Source organism: Cyprinodon tularosa, unplaced genomic scaffold, assembly GCF_016077235.1.
Source record: "Cyprinodon tularosa strain WSP-4 unplaced genomic scaffold, ASM1607723v1 ctg602, whole genome shotgun sequence".
Classification (NCBI taxonomy): domain Eukaryota; kingdom Metazoa; phylum Chordata; class Actinopteri; order Cyprinodontiformes; family Cyprinodontidae; genus Cyprinodon; species Cyprinodon tularosa.
The window spans coordinates 374,559-395,288 of NW_024039344.1; the positions used below are offsets into that span (position 1 = coordinate 374,559).

The 20,730-nt window shown below is 40.1% G+C and overlaps 1 protein-coding gene across 4 annotated transcripts in view; it reads left to right on the forward strand.

Moving 5' to 3' along the window:
* The window catches only part of LOC119797925 (SH2 domain-containing adapter protein F-like), a 131,485-nt gene that overhangs the window by 82,790 nt on the left and 27,965 nt on the right, over positions 1-20,730 (forward strand). Inside the window, exons 3-5 of one of the 4 annotated variants that reach the window (XM_038307193.1) lie at positions 2,502-2,720; positions 3,493-3,594; positions 17,962-18,108. In XM_038307193.1, coding sequence (XP_038163121.1) covers positions 2,502-2,720; positions 3,493-3,594; positions 17,962-18,108 — 468 coding nt within the window. The remainder of the gene's footprint in view (positions 1-2,501; positions 2,721-3,492; positions 3,595-17,961; positions 18,109-20,730) is intronic. The other 3 variants (XM_038307195.1, XM_038307194.1, XM_038307198.1) reach the window with 3 other exon arrangements.

Consider the following 20,730-nt stretch of genomic DNA (forward strand, 5'->3'; position numbering starts at 1 on the left):
CAAGGACACCATGCTTCATTAGCAGTCAGGTCTTTTTTTACCTGCTTACATGCTGAAGAAAATGGAGGGGGCATGCTTATTGGATGTAGTTTAATGATTTAAAGTAGTTCTACAACATATGTGTAAGAGAGTGAAATATAAATCCAAGGTTTTCCTCTTTCATATTGTTAGAGCATATTGATTTATTCCTTTTAACTCAGCATTCTGGTTGCTAGGAAAGCATTTTTAAACAGTCTTTGAGGTAGCACAGTCTGTAGCCCACTCATCCTTTAGGGGACTTTATCTACAAATGATTAAGCAAAAAAAAAAAGAAAAGGTGTGGATGTTGCAAGAGGCATAACTACAGCTCAGCTTGTGATCTGGAAGCCGTCCGGAAGCCGTTTGCTGTTTTTGAAAAGTTACATCTTGGTTGAAAAACATATGGGCTTCCTTTCTTACTGAGTGAAGATAACAAAAAGTGAAAAGCAATTATGCCCACATGTGTTTTTGCACAACCACCATGGTAGATAAAGATCTCTTCATGTTGAAAGAGCAGCTATTTTGCATGTATTTCGTTCCTCTTGCCCTCAACTTCCACTTTTCCTCTCCATCTCTGATGATTCGGGACAAATTGATCCCTCTGAGAGGCTGCAATCTAAAGCACTCAGCAAAACACAGGAAAGCATTTTCTTTATTTAGCATAACACTTTTCAGCAACACAAATAAATAAGGATTTATTAGACCATCCTAATTGTAAAATATTGATATTTGTTCACCTTAGACAATGATATAAATCCACCATATTTATAAATAATAAAGTTATTGTTTTTTTCTATGCAGTACATTGTGGTTCTCATTTTGAATAGAATATTTGTTTTCAGTCCATCTGTTACTGAAAGGCTGTTTAAACATACTGTAATATGTATGCAAATGTATTTATTTTTGCTTAAAACCTTTCCATGTTTTTTCCTATTATAACCTCAAAATATGACTTTGTTTTTAGACTTACTCAATTAGACTTTGTGAGATGGAATTAAAATGATGTATGGTTGTAAAACATTTCTACATAGAAAACTCTAAGGCACCATACATTTGTGTTTGGACAAGGAATGTCCTGATATTTTAAAGTTTTTTATTTCTATTGTAAATCGGATATTGGAACTTTGAATAATAACCAGTACTAATATTTTGCCAATACGATAATAAAATGAATCATACATGATATTATTTTTTACTAGGTAGTGGGAATAATTGAGAGGCTTGATCAATTTATATTACTGAAACAGTCAACAATAATAGGTATATGAAAAACTGACAAGTTTTTAACCATACATAAACTTTAAAGGGTTCCTATCTGGGGAGAGGGAAGCCTGTTAGTCTCTGAGACTGCTGCCCCTCGACCCAGTCCAAGTGAATGATGATGAGTTTCTATGACTGATATGGAACTAATTTCTGATATCAATATCAGGTGGCGACATCCCTAGTTTTGACCCCAATTCAAAACATAGAACCATTTTTAGCTGCTACTGCAACTGCCAATCGTCTGTCTCAGCAAGGATGATGTCTCTGCCCGCTTTCAGCATCTAGAATCTAAAATCTCAACTATTTCTTTTTTGTTAATTATCTCAAGCAGGAATATTTAGATTTTTACCATAGATCCTCCATTTTAATATTAACTGACGCTTGGAGCATGCCTTAAGCTCTGGAGCGCTGTAGAATTTGCTGGAAGGTGAATCTCCTTCCCAGTGTTAAATCTTTTCTTGTCTTTAGGTTTAGGTTGATGTATAATTACATTTACTCTGATCTGTGCAGCATTTTACTCATCAGAAACGCCTTCCCATAGCACGGTGCTTCCAACACCATGCTATACAAGATAGTTTGTTCATTTTAACAAGCCGCTGCTAGTTTCTGCATCACATTTTCTGTGTTAGCCAAGAAGTCCTGTCTGCATCTGACATCTACCCTCTAAATATTTGCTACTAATGAATCTATTTATTAACCTGTTTAAAAATATGATTTACTGCAACACTTACTCTCCCTTTGGGATTAATAAAACATTTTTGAATTGAATATAATTTAATTATCTTATGGAGTTTTTCCACACATGTTTATGGCACATGAGATGGAATGGCGAAAAGTTTACGTTGGTGTAGCATAATTTTTTCAAGGTTTTCATAAACCTTTTTCTTATTGTAGGGTTTGCAATAATACTGGGGGTGTTAAAAGTATTTCCAGAACACATTTCTCCTCACATAGGAGTTTTAATAGGAAATATTGCAATGACTTCAGATGGTATTTTATGTTTTGGCTGCAGTTTGACTGACGTGAAAATATCCTTCTGCCACATGAAGTTATTTTTGTTTGATCCTGAAGCAGTCTTTTCATTTTGACTTTGCCCCCTCACATCCATCTTATTCACTGTGGCTGTGTTTTATTACATTTTAACTTCTGAAAATTTTTAACCACAAACAATTTATAGCAAAAACTTCTCAGTATTGATGGATGCATTTCTTTTCCTGCAGAGATCAGGTCCAGTGGACGAGGTTCCAAGGAGGGGTCCGTCAAGCAGCTGCCGCTTTACGACACGCCATATGAGCCGACGGAAAATGGAGGAGACCCCGACCCCGAGCGCTTGCGCTGCCCCAGAGAAAGCAGACTCCCCCAGGATGATGAGCGGCCCCCGGAGGAGTACGACCAGCCGTGGGAGTGGAAGAAGGAGAGGATTTCCAAAGCCTTTGCAGGTATCGAGTCCACCTTTATGTTTGGCATTCATGCTGAGCATTAAGCAGTAAAAGCAGTTAAACTGGCTGTGGTGAGTGGAGGGATGCATGTGCTCCTTTGGTTTTAACATTCTCTCTCTCTTTAATCTTCCAATTGTTAAAAAGCTCTCTGTTCATTCTGTTCAGCAGAGGTACTTTCATTTCAAAACCTTTGAAATTAAACCTTACAACCTTCAGCTCTAGTTTTGCAGAGACTCCTTCATATACAACTCAAATGCATCTATTGATGAATTAAGAACAGTTTTTTCCTTTGTTCTACTAACTGTTTTTCTAGCTCTAACATATTTTACTATGGGCCTCTGCCGGACTACGATGGTTCTGCCGCTGCTGCTCTAACTTTTTTGTTTATTCTTCTTTTCTGGGTTTTTTGTCTTTCCTGCAAGATGCATTCAGCAGGTGTCAGGGCTAATGTTTGTTGTTTCAATCCAACTCTTTCCAGTTCAAACTGAGTTGATACCTAAGCTGCTTTGGGAGGGGGCTGGTTGGTCATGCCATTGCATGTAGGTGCAGGTAGTAACTGGTAGTCTGAGAGCTTAAGCATGGCTAACACAGCCATAACATCAAACAGGGCTGTTCCTTTTAGAACTGTGGCTTTCGAAAAAAAAAATTCTTAAAATGGAAAAAAAAAAAAGATCTTTATTGTAAATTTGTAGCGTCAAATAATATTTTATCGCCCCTTTTCTCTTTACATATATATGTTCTTTCCTTTTCTTTTTTTTTTATTCTCGAACAGCTCTGCTTTGTTATGACTGCATTAGCTACGAGGGCTCTGTAAATGGAACTGGATCAGATCCTCCTGGAAGAAAGGACTCTACCTCCTCTAAATCCCTCACAGGTACCACTGGAAACGGGCTGGGAAGTGTCTTTCTTTATGTATACATTCCTGTTGGACACTTGTGGACTTCTCTCTTACCCGTAATGCTTTTGAAGTCTCCCCACTACATATAATCATTTTTTTAAAGGTTAATTAGTCTACATTTCCTCACCATTTGGTCTAAAATGGCATTTTGTTTGAAATCGACCCATAATAATCAATGCTGGGAAATGTAGGCTAATTCAAATGACATTATCAAGATGCAACTTGGGGTTTTAAGTGGACTCTAAAAGTCAAAGGTTCATAAAAACGAGTCTGTTATAGACATTAGTGGGGCAAATGCAGTTAACATTTGCTGGTGCTCAGAAGAAGAGGTAACTGGTGTGCAGGTTAAAAACCTCCTCCAGCAGAAGGAAACTGATTAACGCTGCAGTTAGAGAAACACTGACATGCTCCATGGCCTCTTTCATCGTACCACTGTAGGTACAGAAAGCACAGCATAGTGTTTCCATTGTACAGCTGACTGGTTCCACAAGCTCAGAATATTAAAGTAGAAACTAGATTAATTCTTTGTACGGCTGTTTTATTTAAGTAGACAAAGAGTCAGTTAATATCTACTTTGAAAAGCCATTAGAGTGAATTCAGCTGTCATATTAACGTTTCTTTGTTTAAAAAAGAGGTGGTTTTCTCTATGGATGTGTAAATAGTTTAATAAATCTGTATTTTAGAGTTAAGGTGTTTCTAACTAAATCATTAATCAAGGAACCCTTTGCGTTCTTAGTTACTAATTACTAAAGAATTAAACACTTCAAAACTTGTTTTTTTCCTTCACTGTGCTTCAAGCACTGCTTGAATGAATGATTGGACTAACATGATTACCATGCACAGCAGCTCATATTTAGTGTTAAAACTAAATCCTTCAGATGTTTTAATTTCACATGCTCCTGTTAATATAACTCCAGGGAACATTCAGGTTTAGTAAGGATCTGAGTATTTATTTCATAATTCTCATAGAATTTCCATTTAGAATATTCAGCTATATTATGATATAGCTTCTCAAAGTAAACTCTACCTGCAAGCAGCTATATGGCATCCTTATTTTACACCTGCAGACGTCACTTCCTGCTGATTACTGTGATGCACTGAAAAATATTGTTTGTTGATTTGGTTAATTGCTAAAAAACTTGAATAAAAACTGCTAAAACACCATTGTAACTAATCGTTGCACTCAGCTTCTATAAACAGTACTCTATGAATAATGACGTCTAAGTGTTCATGCAGATGAATGTGAATTAATTAATTTTTACATTTGTAGAATTTGTAGAAATAGAATTGCTCATTGCTTAAAAACAAGTATAGATTTTTTTTTAAATCCAAAAAGAGATATTATCTTTTTTGCTTCCCCTGGTTTTTAATCTGCAGATATCTTTTTTATGACTATTCATTTAACTTCTATAATTTAAATCCTATAATGGATGACAATTATTCTAATAATTTCACATAAATAACTGGGGATGTCTCGATCTGGTGTCAGTATCGGATATCAGTCTGATATTGGCCAAAAGACTAATATTGGATTTATCAGCCAGCATCCAAAATGTCCAATATTTTCATGCTGATAGAAACACTTTGCTTCTGTTAAAAGTTTCTGTAACTTATTGGTCCATTTTAAATGGGTCAGTTGTTTTCATACCTTTTATTTTTCACTTTGTTTCCTATTTTAGTAATATTATTTGATCAAGCATAACATTCTACACCATAAAATAAGTGATAAAAGCTGGTATGATTCATACCAATATCGTTTTGAATCAATATTGGTATTGGCCAATTCTCAAGCTGCAATATCAGTATCTTAGCACATTGGGACATGCCTAAAAAAGCTGGATTTTCCCTAAAGGTAGGCAAGAAATGTTTTATTTAAAACATAAAATTTATAACATACAAAAAATGTTCTTTCCAATTAATTTATTTCTTTTGAAATAGGTGGTTTTAATGAGCAAAATGTGCCTTTTTTGAAAAAAATGTTAACTAATTCTTTTAAATTTACTAATAGATTGGACAAGCAATGGTTTCTTCCAGGCATCTGCATGTTTTGTGGTCTAGCCTGACATATTTCATGCAGACATATCTAGGAATACAACACATTATTAATTTTTTAATACGTTTGAGAAGTTATAAAACAAGACAGGTTGACCTTAGCCACATTGGCTAAGCAGTAAAAAGTTTAGGATCTGATAATTAGTGCATGTACTGATACTTAAATTCCAGATAAGGATCCATACTCCAATGGTTCCATTTAAAGCTCTCTATCCTCTGTAGGTTTGTAGCCCTAAAATGAGATGCTACCTCAGATAACTGTCTAAAACTCATTGAGAGTTCGATGAACTTTTGCTTAGTATCCATCAAACCAGTAGAGAGGTTCTGTTTTAATATGTATCTCCTTTTAGTGCCTGTGGTCTCGTATGTGACATTAGAGCACTTCCAAGCTCATGAATCTCATTTGTGGAGGAAGAAAAATGGACTTAGGGGAGTGTTTAGAGCATATCCTCCAGTCATGAGAGTACCAGTCGTTACCAGCATGCAGATATTACTGGCTGTCCACATGCACATGCTGAAAACACTGCACAACATTTTGATGTTTTAAGAAATCTTACCTGTTCTGAAGATTTTAGAATTCAAAACGTAAAAAAGGCTTTTATACTTCAGTGTAAAGACAGTTGATCATATTCCAAAGTTTTCTTACATATCCTATGTTTACTCTTTCTATGTTTATTTTAAGTTCTCGTTATTTTTTTCCCCTCTCAGAGAATAATAATAGTAATAATTGAATAATAATTTAACTTTATTGATCTCAAAAAGGAGAAATTTACCTCTACATTTAACCCATCCCTTTTGGGGAGCAGTGGGCTGCCATTGTGCGGCGCTTGGGGAGCAGTGTGGGTTAAGGGTCTTACTCAGAGATCCAAAGTGCAGGCTGGAGGGATCGAACTGTATTAAATGTAATGGCATTGGTTGTAACATTGTCTCTTATAGGAGGATAGTACCTCTATATTGGCTCATAATAACTTCTTTAAGTCAGAACTAATTTCCCACTGATTGAAAAAACACCAAATATAGAGCAATTCCTAACCCAGACCTGTTTGCTTTCTCAGGTGTCAGCATAAAGAAGCCTTGGATCTAGACATCAAGAGGCTTACAGAGACGTTCTTACCTTTTAAGGTTTAAGCTTCTGTCTCTCTGATCTTTGCAACCTACTAAGCTCCGGTGCAATGATTTTATTCCGCGCTTCAGTATAGAAGTGTGCTTGTGGGAACCAGTGATGCCCACTTTTTTTTCTCACAGCATCAGTCATCTGACAGCTGCATTTTTATCCAAGGGATCTCAAACACTACAGACGTAGAGATGTCCAGGCTTTGCTATTCTTTCATCTTGTGTATGAGAGTAGACGGGTGCACATATCTTTTTTTTTTATGCAAATGTCAAATAATTTATTATAGATTTACTGAGGGCCTACAACAAGTTTATGAGTGCATCAAGTTTCAGGTAATATATTTTTTTTTTTTAAAGAAGGAAAAGGAAACTTTGATTTTCTAAAGCAAATTCACTTCGATGTTTGGAGGAAATGATTGTGGTGTTTTGCTAAATTTACATGTTAGTACTCCAGCTCCGTAACTGTCTGCTCCATACACTCATTGATCTATAGTTACATTGTAGGGTGTAACTGAAGCCAGGAAAAATAATGGTCATTATATGAGATTAAAGCAAAGTCGTGCAGTCTTTAAAATGGTTGATTAAATGAATTATTGTTAAATGTTAATGTATACTTTTAAAAATAAGGTTTATATTTTATGTTTATAGCATGCATAGAATACTTGAGATATGGTAAATGGGTCTTTAGGAAGTCTAAGGATGCCAGAGTATTTACTCCACATTCAGCCTTTCCCACGTTGATGGTTCAGCTATATGGTAACCAACGACTGAAAGAAGCGAGGCTGTCATCCATCAGCTCCATCAGCTGAACACCACCAGCAGGCAGGGTGGGTGATTGTCATGGCCAAAGGCACAACCCACTGCTCACAGGACAAAATCCTTCCCTCCCGATCCCCCATTGCCCTTATCTTTACATTTTAACTTTAATAGATCTGTGAAAGGTAGGAAACCCTGTGTCCTCGTGAGGTTCCCTATACCTCCTGACAAATGTCTACGTCTGAGATTTATCTGGTCTCTGATGCGGCTTCAACTTGTTTCCATGGTGATCCTTGTCTTTGTATGTTCATAAAGATATTTTACTATTTGGTAGGGGTGTGCAAAATAATCGTGATGATGATGCATCGTGATTCTAATTTTCGTGATCTACTGCATTATTAATTTCAAAAAATTAATAAATAAAATTGCATGAATGGTTAGCGAATATCAGCCAAAAATAAGTGTAATACAACTTCCAGTCCAGTAGATGTCGCTGCAAATGTGTTGACGCATGCTGCCTTGTGTCACAAGCATTTCCGGCCGCGGGATACTGTGCCGAGTCATTCAAAAACAAAACATGGAGGAGAAAATATTGCAATTCATCGCAATAATTCAAGTATCGTGATGCATCGTGATATAATCGCATCGTGGCCTGTGAATCGTGATTCGAATCGAATCGTGACTTCTTTGGCAATACCCACACCTACTATTTGGTATTTACTTATAGATTCAGAAGCAGCTTTAATTGCCTATTTTGCACACCAAGCATATTCAATGACATAGAGGGGTTTAAAGGTCAAGGGCCTCCTTATCTGTTATCTACTGTAAGCCTGGATGGACTATAGACACCATTAAAGTTAGAAAATAGTTTACTTTAAAACCACTTTTTTACTTCCTTTTACATCTTTACTTTCGACAAAATGGCAAACTTTATTTGCACAGAAACAAACAATGCTGACGTTACGTCAACCTGCCAACGCTTTGGCTTACATTTGGAAATAAGGGAAAGATCCTTTTTTTCCAGTTCTTCACCGTCTAGTAACTGGTCAGAACGGATCACTTTGTCTCTTCTATACATGTCAAGTCAAAGTACAAGTTTGACGTTAAAACATCTGACTTAAATAAAAACAAAATATGTACAGAAATATATGATGTTAACTGTAGCTGTACTTTTTCTGTCATCAGCTAAAGAAGGCATTGCTTTGGAGAGTGAAGTTAAACAGCTTGATTTGTTTGCATGTTTTTTGATTGGCAGCTCTTGTTCTGCCCCCCCACTTATCTCCACCGCGGTGATGTTCCAGTGTCTGCAGCAGCTAGGTTAAAACCTTATCAGCATGCAGTCTAATGTCTGATTCAAGCGTTTCTGTTGGCAGACAGCCCATTTAAGTCAGTAAAACTGTAGCTTTATGTGCTTTTATGTGGCTAAAGAGAAAATGTTCCTTAGTAATATTACTGTCGCTGCTGAAGCCCTTCCTGACTTTACGCCGTCAGTGATTAATGTTCACCACTCTTGTTTCAGAAGCTTACAAACATTTAGTTTATATGCTAATAAATTTGATGGAAACGAAAACCTTTCTGAATAAATTATTGGCAGTTAATCAAGATTTTCAGCCTTAGTGTTGCTTTTGAGGCTCTCTCTATGGTATAACACAATAGGACCATTACTTTTAAGATAAGATTTATCTTTATCAGCAGCAGAGGAAGAGAAGTAGCATGATGCCCCATGCTGCAGCCCCTTTTTCTCACCTATCACTCTCAAACTCGCCTCTCAACGGCAATTGTTCTGCTGTTATTATTCACTGCTGGACTATCTCCTGACAGGTATGCAGTGGAATGTAAATTTCCTGCCTTGTTAGGGTGCTGGGAGGCTGTGTACTTGTAGTTTGGTTAATCACTCATCCACGCTCTCCTTTAGCCCGCCTCTGAAAACACGCACTTGCCTGAACCCTTTCCTGCCTCCCTTCTGGCAGCTCAGAGGGTGATGGATGAGTCTGGAGGGGAGGTGTATGGATACGCAGCAGAATTTCCCCATCTACCGCTGCTCCAAAGTTTAGGATCACAAACGAATTACTGTTCTTCAACAGAACCCCCCCAAAATCTAGAAAAACAATTCAGTATCTGTCGTAAACATATCCATTAAGCTAATTAGTGTAAAACCTGGAATATTTTCAATGCTTTGGAGAGCATCACAGATGTTCAAATGAGTTAGAGTTCCGGATGTCCATCTGGGCAGAAGAACGAGTGGGTAATCAATTCGTCAAAGGTGCTGAACAGGCAGCTGCACTAAAGAGTATCCACCAAACACCAATGTCACCATCAGAAGCATCTGCAGGATGCCCATTTTAAAACAGAATCGCCAACAAGCAGGAAAGACCAAGATTGACAAACAATCTGATTATTGGTAGAAATAAAAAGCTGTTGTGAACAGAGTAAAACTTTTATTTATTTATTTATTTATTTTTTTTGACAGCATGAACACGTAAAAAGACTTGCAGCAAGAGATTTAACAAAAAAAAGGTTTATTATGTCGTGACCGGAAGACCCAAAGCACTTCTCCAAACCATCAGCATCTTTTTAATAAGCCATCAAAATTCAGGTTATTGTGATGTGGGAAGCGCAGGGTTTGGTTATTGTCAGGCTGGTCTGGGAGCAACATTAAGCAAAGACGACTCCATCAGTTTAACTTGACTGTTAAACCACCTAAAATACGACAGGCTTTGAAGAATAGATTCAGTATTTTTTATTCAAATCTAAGTTTCTAACTTGTTCCATGTCTGAATGTTTTGTTCATGAGCTTTTGTTGGATTTTAGACATTTTTTGTGTGCCTGTCTTCTTTTTTTCACAGTAGTTAAAAAGAACTAAATCTACCAGCTGCCTTGTTTTAGGTACGGATATGTTATCCCAGCCACACACTAAGAGGTGAAATGTATCCCTTATGACAACAGGAATAGGGTTGAAGACCATTGACACCTAATCGTGTTGCACAGGCTGCAGTACATCAAGCTGCAGGAGATCACGCTTCTTTGAGAACAGGCTTTATTTTTTTTTAATGAACCTTTATGGGGTTAACGACCCAGAAATCTGAGACTTTGGTTTAATGTCCTAGAATAAATAATTGATTCAGTTACAGTTCTGCTTCAAATGCTTTCACCAGAGTTGAAACCAGCTGCTTGGTGGCTGCTGTGGATCTGTTTCTCCCTGCTTGCCTGGTCCCCTTTTCCCCCCGCGTCGTCTGTCAGAGCGCATCCTGGCCTTCTCCTCACGGCCTGTGCTGCAACACCCCTGCTGATAACCTTGCTGACAGCCCTCTTTCATGACTCTTAAATGTGTCCTGCCGTCTTCAGCAGACCGCTTGCCACTGGTCTTATCTTCACTCACACACATTGGCCTCACATAACATCACGGCAGCCGTCCCTCATGGAGCACAGAAGTATGGATTCACCAAAGCTACCGCTGGGCAGCTGTCAGTAACTCATCTCTCGTTTCTCTATATGGAAGATCGGGGTCGGGAAAGCAACGCTGTCAGTTCGTCTCTATCACCTATTTCCTTTTCAATACAAATGCAGCATCTTTCAAAACAGATCTACTTTCTAAAAAAGAGAAAGACCGTATAATGTGACAGATACAGTGTGCAGAGAAGTATGAGCTGGCATTTCAGTTTTCCCCGGAGCATTACACTGTTGTTATCTCTAATAATTTAGGTTCAGATGGAAAAAAAATGGAAAAAAACATTTTTCAGAAGAGCCAGGTTTTTGTTTGCTTTTCTCCCCTGCTTCTAATAAACATTACTGTTGTCCATCTTTTTGTGAATATGCATGCAATTAGCCAACTAAATTAAGCAGAACTCACAAACAAGCAGAGCTGATGATTTATGGTGCCGCACTATTTAGATTGATGTAGTGCCATTAACTAATGACAAGCTCTGGTGAACAAATAGCGGGCTTTAGAAATATCTGTCCACTTGGAAACATTAGACGACAAAGGAGAAATGATAAGAAATTATACTTGAACTATTCTAAACAAGGAAGATGCATACACCTATGTGCAGGTTTCACCTATGCATTTGTCATGTGCTGCCAATATTTGTGCTATCAAATTGAATGACAGGTGCTGTGTTGGTTGAAAACCATTAATCCGCTTTTGGCCCTTTTGTCAACAGAAAGAGTTATTTACTAATGTGGATCGGGGACTATGTAAATGAGAACAAGCCGTATCGATCACAGTGCAATAGGATTAGATGGCAAAGCAGACACAAAGCTTTTATGCCCCCTTTGGAGGGCCTATTGAATTTTTATTGTTTTTCCTTATTTTATAAAGGAATCCTTTAAACTATACTCCATAATGGTGGGTGCAAAGAAGTGTCAAGACAACCATAAATAATTGAGCTGAACAAGCATTACTAAAAGTTTATCACAGAGAGATTATGCACCGGGCTCAGCAAAACAACTCGGGAGTTTTTCACAGCAAAATGTCAGGAGGCCTTTCAATCCTACATTACTAAAGGGTCCACATATAATACTTAATATCAGCTGTAATACAGCTGTACTTCTATGAATATCTCAGAGGTGATAGAGAATATGTATGCTCAAACACATTACTGACTTGGGAACATATCAGACAGATTGTTAAAATACTGGACATCTTAAAGGAGCAAAGTTCAGTCAGTTGCAGAGGAGAGAACATCAATCAAAGCCGTTACCCAAGGATTTCATGGTAACTGTTGAGGATCTGCAGAGATCCATGGCTGAGGTGTGAGAGTCTATTGACAAAACAATTGTTGCTTTGTTTGTTAAAATTCAGATTGGCTATCCTGTTGTTAGTTTAATTGTTAGATCGACTATCCTGGTTCAGGATCGGGTTTAAATAAAAAGAAAACTGGGCCACCTTCGGCTGTAATTAGGGTATCTTATAATACTTTATGTGTTAAAACACTATTGTGCATAAAAATGTCCAGCATGAAGTATTTGCACCCTGTTTTTGGGACACTCTGTCTTTCCTTAAGATATAAAATATAGAAATTTGTTTCCGTTTTCTCATAGCTCCAGCAGCAGGCACATCCTTTAGGTATCTGCTCAAAACGACTGGTTTATCTCATTGTCCCCCTTGTATGTGTTCATTTTATGACATCTTCTGGAGAGGGGTATTAAACATTAGCACACCTCTGTTACTGGATGATCTTTTTTTGCAAGAATCTTATATTAAAAATGCCATCATGATTTTTTTTTTTAACCAATCTCCTTCATTAAGGGAATTCATTCAGGTGCTTTTTTTATTTTTCAATTAAGATTAAGCACTGGCTATTATGGAAACGTGACAGAAAATAAATAGATATTTTATTTATTTATTTATTTTCTCCAACCAGAATCCTCTGCAGTCACTGATGTTTCACTTCAGGGTTTCATTGTTTTCACGATCTATAAAGTTTGCTTGTCCAGATTCTATAATTGCAGGACTTTACAGTGCTTCCCTCTTCTTACATGCATGGATCAAGTGGTTGGAGTGAGAAACTCTATGTCAAAATTGAGAGCCTCTGTGATTTAAAAATTGCATTTTGTTAAATTAAGATTTTATTTTAAATGCTATTAATGCAACACTACCTTCAATCAGTCCTCAAGGCTGGACTGATTGACCAATGATGAGAGTTGACCAATCAGCAATTGTGATTTGTCTGGCATTTCCAGGATTACAAAGGCATATCAGAAACGTTTATTTTGTTCAAAAAGACATCTGATAAATGACTCAATGTGGTCAGTGGTGATTGTACAGTTCGGGCACACATTACCCAAAGTATTTAGGGAGTGGAACACAGTCCTAGCATTAGAAAAAGCTTGCATTGCTAATTAATTCTGATGATATGTGGTAATAAACTCTATCCAAGGCAATGAGTTTGCATGGGATTTAAATTTTGATACACAGCCTGATGAAAGATGCTGCAGAATTTCTCCCTCTCATTTATGTACTATATTCCCTCACCGGCTTTCCTAACGGTAAAAGGCATCGTATACCACTACATTCCCAACCAGCCTGACAATGTCCTTTATTATTCCTTCTCTGTCTGTGAAATGTTCTTTAACATTGATTTATCCATAGCTGCCTTGAAGTAACTTTACTGACGTGACGCAGAAAACAATTTGCCTGTTTCCATTCGCCTGAAGCTTTGCTGATCAGGCAAAATAGCTCAATAAATGTCTCCAGTAATGTTGCTCTTCACTATGTCACCGTTAAAACGTCCCTGTCTTTCTGAGGCTTTGCTTAATCTAACCTGCATTTCGGCGAAGGCGTAGTAATATTTTATTTTTGCAGCTCTATTTGGACTTTAAACATTGTACCTGCAGTATTGTGTTGGATGCTGCAGCTACTGTGCAGAGTGTACTCACCTGGTTCAGTGGCTGGGCAGAACAAATACATGGCATAGAGATGACTTGTTGACTCCACATTTCCCACCTCTGGTTGGAGGCTTCAAAAATACTGTTACAGAGGCTCATCTTCTGTTTCATCCTGTACATGTTTACATTTTGGAATGATGAATGGGCAGAAATATCTGTCAATAGATGCACAAAGCTGGTAGAGGCTTAAATAAAAGGGTGGTTCTACACAGGATTTAAAAGTATATCCATACGACACTCATCTAAAGCTAAAAAGATGTATTAATGGTATCATTATTAAGCAGAAGTTTGGGTTATTCTTAAGTCGTAATAAAATGCATCAAACTTTTTAAGACACTACAAGGGTTCATAGATATTTAGAAAGTTTGGTTTTATTTAATGTTTTTGCAAACACTGAAAACTACAGGTTACACGAAGCTTTTGTAACTACATTACTACGACTATAAGAAAGATTGTTATGTATGGATTTTAAACGTTTAACACAGAGAGCCCTTGGCAAATCAAGTGATTTCTTTTGGATTCACAGTGTTATTTAATACATTACAGGTGAGCCGCTCTTATCTTTATTAAAAGGGAAAAATGGCCTTTATTTGTTTTCATTCGTTTTCAATGCACTGAATGCAATTTTAAAGCTGAGCAGACAATTGAGTCTCAGCCACTTTCACGCACAGAATCTCCTTATCCCCACAGTGAGGCTCCAAAGTTCAGGCAGCCTTCGGCTCCCCAAACAATTACACACTAATCTGCGATGTGAAATGAGTTTGGACTTTTAATCTCACAGCAAGAGAGTCCCCTACTTGGCTATAAAATAGAGAAAGTCATATTAGGTCTTATAGTTTCTGACCTTCTACTGCCATTGCACCACAACCCTATACATCTCCCATGCGTATAGACGGCAGTAGCTTTTTCCTCCAGCAACCTATTGGTAGATTTGTCCCCCGACACCAATATTCATGCAATTTATTTGCTTGTCAGATTGAATGTTCTCTAGTTTTCCCTCTTCATTCAGCTTGCAGATATTGCTTCTCATTATAATGTTCAGGATAACCACACCGATGCATTTACTTGCAGGATGTAAAATACAAATCTCTAACCCCATGTTTGTGGTAAATTGAAAGCTGACTAGTACACCAAATAATATAAAATAGACAGTATGGCAGTAGAAGAAAGTTGTCACATGTGTCACTTACAGTACTTTGACATTGTATTTAACAATCCTAAAAAACATATTATCAAGCAGCTTATATTGCCCAGGTTCATGTGAATGGCACAGATATTACTGCTGAAATATATTTGGATTTATTTGCCTTAGATTCTGCCACAGAAATACTGGGATAAAGGTAAACAAAACTCTTCCCCTCAGTATCTCATATATTTAGCATTTTCAGCTGTTTAACAAATGGCCCTGTGTTGGAAACAGATGGGCTACCACAACAGTGTTCAATTTATCCTGCTAATGCTTTGTCCAGTCATGAGGTATACATTATCTCTGGGGCAAAAGCTTGTGTAGTGCCCATTGCATGGATGGATTAGCGTGAGGTGCCTGACATTGATAGATAGTATCTACACAGCTCTTTATCTTAATAGGGAGGCCTAAATTCAGAATAATAGCACCATCTTTATCGAACACTTTTAACCCAAATGTATTGTGTTGCAGGTTCTCCAGCTTATTGGGCTGTCTTTTATCCCATATTATTAATTAGACCTTGAGGATTTTTCACTTTATCTCTGGTCACACTAAAATGGTAATTGGACTTGATCTCATATATTGTCCTTTAGATGACTGGAGTTAGTTCAAAAATTACCTTATAGTAGAATGTTAGCTCCAGCATGAAGTCAGTTTGGTTCTAAGTAGTGTTGCACCGATACCAGTATGGGACGGGCCCCGATACTGCCTAAAAATGGTGGTATTGGTATCGGCGAGTACCAGCAAATAGGGCACCGATACCATTTTGAGAGCCATAAGTTTATTCAACTATTGTCACCCACTCCTGGTAGGCAATAAAAAGGTTTTCTACTGGATTCAATTTGCATTCGATTTTTTCCTGCTTCACAAAGGTAGGCAGCTATGAAGGACCAACTCTGCCATATTTAAAAATAAATACAGAAATAAATAAATGCTCAATAAATGTATAAGCATACAATTAATTGCCAACAAAAAAGTGAGCCATAAATGTATATAACTCTTAATTAGCTACTTTATTTTTTAATTACTTATATTTTTAAGTATTTATTTATGTGCATGTTATAATATTTTTGTCTGTTTTATTCTTCCTTTGTATTTTTTTACCTTAGTTATTTCTTCGCCGCTGTTTATTTCTCTCTGCCCTTTTTACATTTCTCTCTGCCCTTTTTACATTTCTCTCTGCCATTTTTACATTTCTCTATGCATTTATGCCTCATTATGCAAATGAGGAGGGGGGGTGTCCTAGAGAGTCAACTTCTGCTCATTGGTTGGCTTGGCGGTCCATCTTCTTAACTCACAGAGCTCAGAGTACAAAGTTAAATGTTCTCTTTTCTGTTGCTGTTGTTCAATAAAAGTACGTTTTAAGATCATTTGAGGCGAGAACCTTATACTTTTAAGCATCACCATATGGCCCATTCACAGATTTAATGCGTAATTTAAAAGAAAATGTGACGAACTTGAGAGGACCGTGGCAACCAGCGGAGCTCCGAAGCTGACGGCAGCCAGGTCTAACCACAGCCCATCTGCAGCGGCCCTCTCTCGGAATAGCCGTGTGTGAAGCGTGTTGGTTAGCATTTTACTACATCGGTCGAATCTACAGGAGGAGAGTCTGATGTCGAGTCTGAAGTCATTAGAACTTGAGTAGGGACTTTGCCAAACTTTGCCAAATACAACAAAAAATCGCCATCATAGCCTGGCTATAGACCTGGCTGCCGTCAGCTTCGGAGCTCCGCTGGTTGCCACGGTCCTCTCAAGTTCGTCACATTTTCTTTTAAATTACGCATTAAATCTGTGAATGGGCCATATGGTGATGCTTGAAAGTATAAGGTTCTCGCCTCAAATGATCTTAAAACATACTTTAATTGAACAACAGCAACAGAAAAGAGAACATTTAACTTAGTACTCTGAGCTCTGTGAGTTAAGAAGATGGACCGCCAAGCCAACCAATGAGCAGAAGTTGACTCTCTAGGACACACCCCCTCCTCATTTGCATAATGAGGCATAAATGCATAGAGAAATGTAAAAAGGGCAGAGAGAAATGTAAAAAGGGCAGAGAGAAATAAACAGCGGCGAAGAAATAACTAAGGTAAAAAAATACAAAGGAAGAATAAAACAGACAAAAATATTATAACATGCACATAAATAAATACTTATATAAATTCTATAATCCTAACGGCTTATATAAATAAATATAAGTAATTAAAAAATAAAGTTGAAGATTATAAAGGACAGAAAAATAAATAAGGTAAATATTACAAAGGCAAATAAATAAAGAAGCTAATTAAGAGTTATATACATTTATGTCTCACTTTTTTGTTGGCAATTAATTGTATGCTTATACATTTGAGCATTTATTTATTTCTGTATTTATTTTTAAATATGGCAGAGTTGGTCCTTCATAGGCAGCAGCTTGACAAAGCCATGATGGCAATTATTTTACATTATTATGGTATCGATATCGGCCGATACTGCACAGCCAGGTATCGGTGCCAAAAAATGGCATCGGCGCAACACTAGTTATAAGGAGGACATTATGATCTTCTGTCATATCTCAAGCTTGGTCACGATATCTTCAGCTCCTACATCTAAATCTAACCTTACTTTCTTTCCAGTCTTTTTTCATTCTTACTCTTTCTAGTCCACAGGTGTTGCGGTTCTTTAATCACACTATAAACTTGTTCTTTTTAACAAGACTCTATTTTCTATTCACTTCTGCAGTATTTCTAACTTACCTATTGTATCTTTTCTCTTTTCCCTCACCTTTCTTCCTTCATTGCTTCCCTCTCTCCACTCTTCCTGGCTGCTTTTCCTTTTTTCCTTCCATCTCTCTCGTTTCGGGACATTTGCAGTAGAGATTAAAGTGATCAAGGACCTACCGTGGCCCCCTCCTGTCGGGCAACTCAACACCAGCCCTCCCCTGGCGGAGGAGCTTGAGTCTCCTTCCCAGACAGCTCAACCTTCGCCCGGACCGACGAGCTGTGACCAGCACCACCATGGTGGGTGTTGGTGTCCAGCATATTTCCCATTAATAACCCTTCACCCTGAACTTTCTGTGTCCATTCTTCCATCTGTTGCTGATTGATTTTTTTTTTTTCTTCCTGGGGGGTTGGGGGCGGGGCAGACTCTGGGTTGTAATTAGGTGGCACAGTATTGTCTTGGCTGTTGGCATTTTTTTCCTCAGATGCACATTTCTTAGGAATGTGTGAATTACAAAATATATATCTTTAAGATTTGCTTGGCTTTAAGTATCTAAGTTTGAATTTGAATAGGATCAGCTTTTCTTGAGGTTAATTAGTTAAATATAAATAAAAAAACAGGGGTTCCAAAAGGAGTTTGAAGTAGAATTTATTAACAGTACCAGATAATTATATAACAAGGTTGTTCAAGAACAGACCCTGAAATGGCATTTCTTGATTCCACAGGAAATGTCTAATGCAATGCAGCTGTCAACAATGGGTGGTGAGGTTGCTTGAGGACCCAGATGCAGAGACAAGTGAAGCAGGGATGAGTTCAAAATCATGGAGACATCAGGGTAGAGACGAGTCTGAGGAGCCAGGGAGAGACGAGCAGAGTAGAGAACACAGCAACAAGAAGGAACCAGCACTGAGAGACTGCAGAGGTGGAGTATTTAAGGACAACCAAACAAAAGGATGGACTAACGAGCTGAATGGGGAGCAGGTGTGGGTGGAACTGGCAAGAGGGAATCCAAGGGAAAAGAAAACAATCACAAGGGGGCAACAGAGAGTAACTAAAGAATGCTTGAAGATCATGGAAAATAACAACTGATAACAGAAAACTGAAAACTCAGAGTCACAACAAATAAGAACCATAACAGTACCCCCCCCTCAAGGGCGGATACCAGACGCTCTTGGAGCCCAAACACAAAACAACCCACCCAGGGTGGGCGGAAGGGGAAACCAGGAAGGAGGGCAAGAAACTAAAAACAAAACAGAGTCCAAAAACAAAACAACCCACAAAAGGCGGGCGAGGGCAACCTAAAGTCTCTAGAATTCAGCCGTGTGGCCGGGGAGGAGAAAGAGTCTCTGGAGGCCGGCCGTGGGGCCGGAGGCGAGGTGACAGGGCCCCTGGAGGCCGGCCGGAGGCGAGGACGAAGGTGGGCCTCTGGAGGACGGCCGTGGGGCCGGAGGTGAGGTGACAGGGCCCCTGGAGGCCGGCCGTGGGGCCGGAGGCGAGGTGACAGGGCCCCTGGAGGCCGGCCGTGGGGCCGGAGGCGAGGACGAAGGTGGGCCTCTGGAGGACGGCCGTGGGGCCGGAGGCGAGGACGAAGGTGGGCCTCTGGAGGACGGCCGTGGGGCCGGAGGCGAGGACGAAGGTGGGCCTCTGGAGGACGGAGGAGGGCCTCTGGAGGACGGAGGAGGGCCTCTGGAGGACGGAGGAGGGCCTCTGGAGGACACCGGCGACGCCGTCTCTGAAGAAGGGGAACCTTTGGAGAGGGACGCCGTCTCAGACGCAGCTGCAGGAACCTTGGGGGACGCCGTCTCAGACGCAGCTGCAGGAACCTTGGGGGACGCCGTCTCAGACGCAGCTGCAGGAACCTTGGGGGACGCCGTCTCAGACGCAGCTGCAGGAACCTTGGGGGACGCCGTCTCAGACGCAGCTGCAGGAACCTTGGGGGACGCCGTCTCAGACGCAGCTGCAGGAACCTTGGGGGACGCCGTCTCCGACTGCGGCACAGGAACAGCCTCAGAGGGGGCCGCCGACTGCGGCACAGGAACAGCCTCAGAGGGGGCCGCCGACTGCGGCACTGGAACAGCCTCAGAGGGGGCCGCCGACTGCGGCACTGGAACAGCCTCAGAGGAGGCTTGGAGCGCCCGCTGAGGGGCCGTGGAGGCTTGGAGCGCCCGCTGAGGGGCCGTGGAGGCTTGGAGCGCCCGCTGAGGGGCCGTGGAGGCTTGGAGCGCCCGCTGAGGGGCCGTGGAGGCTTGGAGCGCCCGCTGAGCCTTACTTTAGAGAGCCTTTTACTAGTGTGCTCAGGGATATCAGGATGACTCTGAGCGGGCTCAGGGGTCCCAGGCGCTAGGCTAAACGGCCCGCTAATGGGCACAGGAGTCTCTGGCGCTAGGCTAAACTGCCTGCTAATGGGCTCAGGAGTCTCAGGCGCTAGGCTAAACGGCCCGCTAATGGGCTCAGGAGTCTCTGGCGCTAGGCTAAACTGCCCGCTAATGGGCTCAGGAGTCTCTGGCGCTAGGCTAAACGGCCCGCTAATGGGCTCAGGAGTCTCTGGCGCCAAACAAAACAACCCGCTAATGGGCTCAGGCACTGGGGGAGCTGCCCCGCTAATGGGCTCAGGCACTGGGGGAGCTGCCCCGCTAATGGGCTCAGGCACTGGGGGAGCTGCCCCGCTAATGGGCTCAGGCACTGGGGGAGCTGCCCCGCTAATGGGCTCAGGCACTGGGGGAGCTGACCCGCTAATGGGCTCTGGCATAGGGGAAGCTGACCCGCTAATGGGCTCAGGCACAGGGGAAGCTGACCCGCTAATGGGGACTGGAGCTAGGGAAACAGGACCGCTAATGGGGACTGGAGCTAGGGAAACAGGACCGCTAATGGGGACTGGAGCTAGGGAAACAGGACCGCTAAAGGGGACTGAAGCTAGGGAA